This window comes from Sipha flava, unplaced genomic scaffold, assembly GCF_003268045.1.
Source record: "Sipha flava isolate LNK unplaced genomic scaffold, YSA_version1 18053_pilon_pilon, whole genome shotgun sequence".
Classification (NCBI taxonomy): domain Eukaryota; kingdom Metazoa; phylum Arthropoda; class Insecta; order Hemiptera; family Aphididae; genus Sipha; species Sipha flava.
In genome coordinates this window covers 1-5,848 of record NW_020272169.1, presented here as the reverse complement: position 1 = coordinate 5,848, position 5,848 = coordinate 1, and the positions used below count along the sequence as shown (strand labels likewise).

General features: G+C 29.6%; 1 protein-coding gene across 1 annotated transcript; it reads right to left on the bottom strand.

Annotated features, from left to right (window-relative positions):
• Positions 1-2,700: 2,700 nt before the first annotated feature.
• LOC112680750 (NADH dehydrogenase [ubiquinone] 1 alpha subcomplex subunit 6) lies at positions 2,701-3,114 on the bottom strand. Its single transcript, XM_025550940.1, has 2 exons — positions 2,900-3,114; positions 2,701-2,839 (listed from the first exon to the last, which is right to left on the bottom strand). Exons 1-2 carry the CDS (start codon positions 3,027-3,029, stop codon positions 2,703-2,705), a joined length of 267 nt encoding a protein of 88 aa, XP_025406725.1. The 5' UTR covers positions 3,030-3,114; the 3' UTR covers positions 2,701-2,702.
• Positions 3,115-5,848: the final 2,734 nt, after the last annotated feature.

Here is a 5,848-nt window from a genome sequence, read left to right as displayed (position 1 = left end):
ATAATAGAAGGAAAAGCTGGAAGAGGTAGACCAAGAACACCATTTATGAAACAGATCATAGACGATATAGGGGAAACCAACTATAAGGAACTAAAAGTAGCTGTAATGGATAGGGATAAGTGGTGAGCCATCAAAGTCATTTAACCAATCTAAAGATTGAAAAAAAAAAAAAATATTATGATAAAGATTGTCTGATCAATTTATATTTAGCTGATCGCAATTTTTGCAGGAAATATTGATAATACATATCAAATATGAATCATTAATTAATATAAATACAATATATTTTTTAATTAAAAATTATTTACAAATGTAATTTGATAAGAAGGGAATATAAAGATATTAGTTAATGCTTAAAATCATAGTCGTAAACGGGGGGGGGGGGGTCGATTGCACCCCTAGAAAAAATTAGGAGGGGCAGTGCCTCATCTGGTATTTAACATACCTTGTTTTAAAATAAGTACAAAACAGCTGGTTATAGCTATTACTATTTTATAAAATAATATGTAAGTAGTAAAGAGGCATTTAACCTCGTACACCCTTTTTGTTAGATATGTAATTATATTTTTGCCCACCCTAATAAATTTCCAAGTTACGCCAATGGTTAAAATAACAATTATTACACAAAACACAACTCAAGTGCTAATAACTTATATTATAGCCAATGATATCATGATGGTCTGTAGCAGTGGTTCTCAACCTGAGGGCGCACTCCCCCTAGGATGGCGTGACAATATTTCAGGGGGGAGGGCTTGATAATGTTGAAAAAAAAATACGAAAAATTAAAACGTTGCTATTTTCTATGCCGTGCCTGGTATTATATTGGTCGCCGCCGTCTGTAATTTTATCAGTAATCAGTTGTAAAATTAATAGTAACAGTGTGCGAGGTTTTAGGTTCACATACAGAGCTTAATTCCATTTACAACAGTATCAAAAGGTTTGTAAAAAAATTAGGTTAGGTTTAAACTATAATTCCTCTTAGGGCGAAGCCCCATCCCCCCGAAAAATGCCACGCAGTGGCACTCGAGTTAGTGAGTGGAGCCGGCAGGCATAACGAGCGAAGTCCTAAAATTTTTAAGTTTTTAGTTCCAATTTTTCGAAAAAAAAATGCAAACAATTTTCATTACGATAAAAGATCAAACCAGATACAAAAATATTGTTGAAAAAAAAAAGTGCAAAATTTTATATAATCCATGCTGAGATCGAACTCGGTTACGTGGATAAATAAACGATGCAGCTACCATTGCGTAATGCTTTTAAATGCTACTCTTATAGAAAAATTAGTAATTAAGAGTTTTAGAGTAAGGTTAAAAATTTTAATATATACTATGATTTCAAAACTAAGTTCTTGCGCCAAATTTTAATTTCACCATCATTTTTTTCACCTAAAATTAACAACGGTCCTCCAAAAAATTGTCAAATTTTTGGGTGTCCCATAAACTAGAAATGTTCCAATTATGATATTAGGTTTATACTTATAGTTTAAGTATATCTATATGAATAATGTATATGTTAAAATATTATCCAACTATTATAACTTATTATATTTTCATTTTTAATATAATTTTAAGTTAGTTTGTATATAATGGGTATAAACTAAAAATATATAATTATTAAATTATATACATTTCAATTGAATACAATACACTATATGGAAGTATTGTATTTTTATAAAGTATAATAAACACTAAGTCATAGTCTATCTATAAATAAGTTTTGAGCTTGTTAACTTAATATAAAATTTAAAAAAAATGTGTATTAATTTTTAACTGAGTTAACCTTTAAAAAAATTAACTTTTAACTTGTTATTGGTGCAAATTAACTTACCTGAGTTAAAAAAAAAATTTAACTTGCCCAGCCTTGTATATATCCCACCTTGGTATATTATATCATATTATCAATATTATAGTGATATAAGCACAGATATATTCAATACTATACTTTGGTAGAGATATATTATTAATTAAATGTTATAAATATTGAGAGAGACCTAGCCAATGCCATTATATCTGAAGAAATATTAAATGAATTTGCAAATGTTGATAGAAAATTATGTTTGACACTTTAGAATGTAATATAATCAAATACTATAATAACAAAAATTAATTGTGTTTTATATTTTTTCCAAAAATGATATTGCGAATACATTAATAGTATAATCTATATACTGGGATTATGTAAAGTTGAAGGGTTTGGGGGCAGAGCTCCACACGATAGTTTAAGTTTATAACTGTAGCACCCTCAAGATTTGAATTTTTTTTTTTTTTTGATCAATCGGTGACAGCTTAGACTCTTTAACCCCTCTCACACACAAATCAATCACAAGTCTATAAAAATTGGCTATCCCTGGTCTATAGCATTAAAATATATTTACGCTTGGCTAAGAAAAATTAAGTTTTTATACACTTTCTAAATATTTTGGATAGTATTTATAAAAAAAAATTAACTATACGCAACATAATATTTCAAATTAGACACTACAATTGTGTAAAAGATATGATTTAAATAAAATAATAAATTATATATGAAGCATTTAGTTTACTTAGAAAAACTTGTTTATAATTTAATTTTTAATTATTAGTATGAAAGATTGTAGGTACATAAAAATTATTTAATTTATTATTTATCTAAATTGAAACTTATTTCGTACCAATTTTTAAGAATTATTAGTAAAAAATATTATTAATAGTGTACTTTTAAAATTATATAGTTTTTCCACTTACTTTAATCACTAACATATCAATTATTCTAACATCAGTTATATGTTTATTTTTTAAGAACTCCTCTTTTAATTTGTTTTGACATTCTTCTTTTGTCACGGGTAAATGTCTATCAAATACTAGAACAAAAAAAAATGATTAATATATGTTAGCAATTAGCTTATAATATTATTACTTACACATCAAAGGGATTTGTCTATAGAAGGTTTTGTATAAATGCAATACTCTTTTTTTCGCTTCTGATTTATCAGAAGATAACAATGGTCTAACTACTTTTGTAGCATATTTAGAAGCTTCTCGGGTAGCCATTTTTCCCAAAATTTAAGTTATTTGTAGTATTGAATTTATAATTTATAAAATGTAGTTACAATTTCTACAATTAATAAAATATGTATTTATTATCATATATTAATAACCTTCAAGTTCTGATAAAAACGCATATTATCTATGTATCATATGTTTAAAATGGGTAAGCTACACTTTCACTGATTTCATTTTTGTTATACAATATCTATTTAACCCAACGGATTATTGTACTAATGATTTTGAATTCATCCAAGTTTCAACATATTTTTTGATCAATAAACCTATTTAAAAATGTCATCATATGCATTATGTCTTATTGTTATTGTATTTATTTATAACTTATAACGTACGTTAGGAATGCATATGTATTATGTGATTTCCATCAAACCACTTATTTTCATTAACAATTAGCAGTCTTCATACTTAAATATAGGGATTGGTGTCATTGAATATACCTATTAGCTATTGGGTATAATAATAAGACTAAATACTAGTTCACCACTTGTGTAAGTCAATTGACTACGTAGGTATAATCAGAGCCGTGCCTAGGAGGGTGCGAGAGCTGCGTGTGCACCGGGTGCCATTAACACTGGGGCGCCAAAAACTTTTCATAATTTAAGTAAAATTACTGAAAGTTAACCATATTATTTAATTCAAAATATTTAACACGTTTAATGCCATGGTCTCACGCGTAGTCGACCTCATTAATATTATCTTGATCGGCGGTGTTGCTAATTTATTTTTGTACAGAAATCGACGAGATGATAAATTGACAATAATATACCATTCATAAAATTATTAAAATAATAAAAAATTGTATACAGAAATAAGCCTCGTGAATGAAAGAAATAATTAGAATGAGAGCAGATTTTGAAATTTAGAATGCTGAAAGTATTGAATGGGTTATTGAGAGACTAATTAGGACATTGCGTTTGGTTGGTTAGGAAAGGCAGTCAAAGAGAATATAAGATAGAATATAGATTTTTTTTTCTAAATAGAGTGCAGAGAAGAGAACATTGGCGCAACTTAACGATAAGGGGTCTATGTGAAAATGCCCAGACTTATATTATTATTTGTAGTTATTATATGAAAACAGACAACATAATATGTGTATATTACAGATTATAGTAGAAATATTGTAAGGGACAAAGGAAATATCAGAAGAGATCTCGAGGCCCCCCAAAACCGGAGGTCTCTGTGAATTGTACACCCAATACTCCCGATAATTGCACCACTGAAAGGGAAACATTAAGATTGAATTTGCAAGCAACATGATAAGAGATGATGGCCAGTGCGTAAGCGGTTAAATTTGATTGCGAGGGATCTGGAAAGAGTGAGATCGTTGAACCTTTTTTCGTCTGGTATAACGGGAACTATAGATTTAAATCTAGAGATGAAATTTGTGGGTAACTTGTTCAAGTAGGTAGACCAGAGTGAGAAAATATGGCGTCCAAGAATCAGATTGAGTTATATTACTTACATTGTTCTTTAGTCGTTGATTATTTATTTTATTCATTTAATAAATACAAAATAAGTAGTTATATACAACCCCATATTCTTAAGTAATCTCCTTATAGTTTAAGCTTAGCTATAATTATAGGATAAAAATTACTTTGTAGAGTGATGAGAGCGCTAAAAATGATTTTTGGCACCGGGCGCTAATTATGCTAGGCACGGAACTGGGTATAATAATGTTAATCTTCATTTCATTCCACTGTCCATGTATGTCACTAAAGGGCTGTGTTAGAGGGCCTATCCCCCTAAGAAAAATCAGTGGCCCCGAACTAACCCCCTTAATTTTATTTTTAAATATTTTGGTGTTTAATTGTCCCCAATCCCTAATGTATATTATTAATTATAGCCTTTAGGCAGGGGCGTCATTTCAACTTTTGAAAAGGTGGGACAACTAATTAAATTTAGCGATTTCATAATATTTAAAAAATTATGGTTATTTAAATATTTAAAATTTATGGACATAAATATTTTTATATTCATATTTTTTTGGAACAAAACATTTAACTTAATGGGTGTCTGCAGAGATATACAGTGGAACCTCGATAAGTCGAAATTCAAGGGAAATGCAATTTTTTTCGACTTTCGAGGTTTCGACTTGCTGAGGTTTTCGAGTTACCAAGGTTTTAGAAAAAAAATTCGACTTAAAGAGTTATTAAAATGTATGTATGTATTAAAGTGTTTAAGTAGCAACTGGCGATCAGTTGCGGCGCTAGATATCGCGGGGCCCAGGACATTAGCCTTTAGGATATAAAATGTCAATGTGTCTCACGGTATTAAGATGATAATTTAAAATCACAGGGGCCCTTTAACAAGCGCGGGGCCCTGGACAAATATCCTATTTGTCCTCCCCTAGCGCCAGCACAACTGGCAATACCTATACAAATGAAAAATACTGTTGTGTGCCGAGATTAGTTAATATATACGGTAACAAACAAAATAAATGTGATTAGAAAAAAAATCATCGGAATGTTTAGACAAATGTTCAAAAAGCTATCCGTCATTATCCTTCCATATTCGGAGCACAATATGTTCGAGTTATCTATAGTTTTTTTTTTGAGTAATTGAGGTTTACGCAAGGGAACAGAATTTTTTTCGATTTATAAAGGTTTTCGACTTATCGAGGTTCCACTATATTTAGAAATTTTGCAAATATATTGAAATACTCAAGAAAAAAAAATGCCCTTTTCCCAACCTAAATTTCCTTGAAAATAAGTATATTTGTACAAAATAATGAGTATATAAATCGATAAATATTACGAACAGGGCCGTCTTAAGGTTTTACGGGGCCCCGGGCCCAACATATTTCG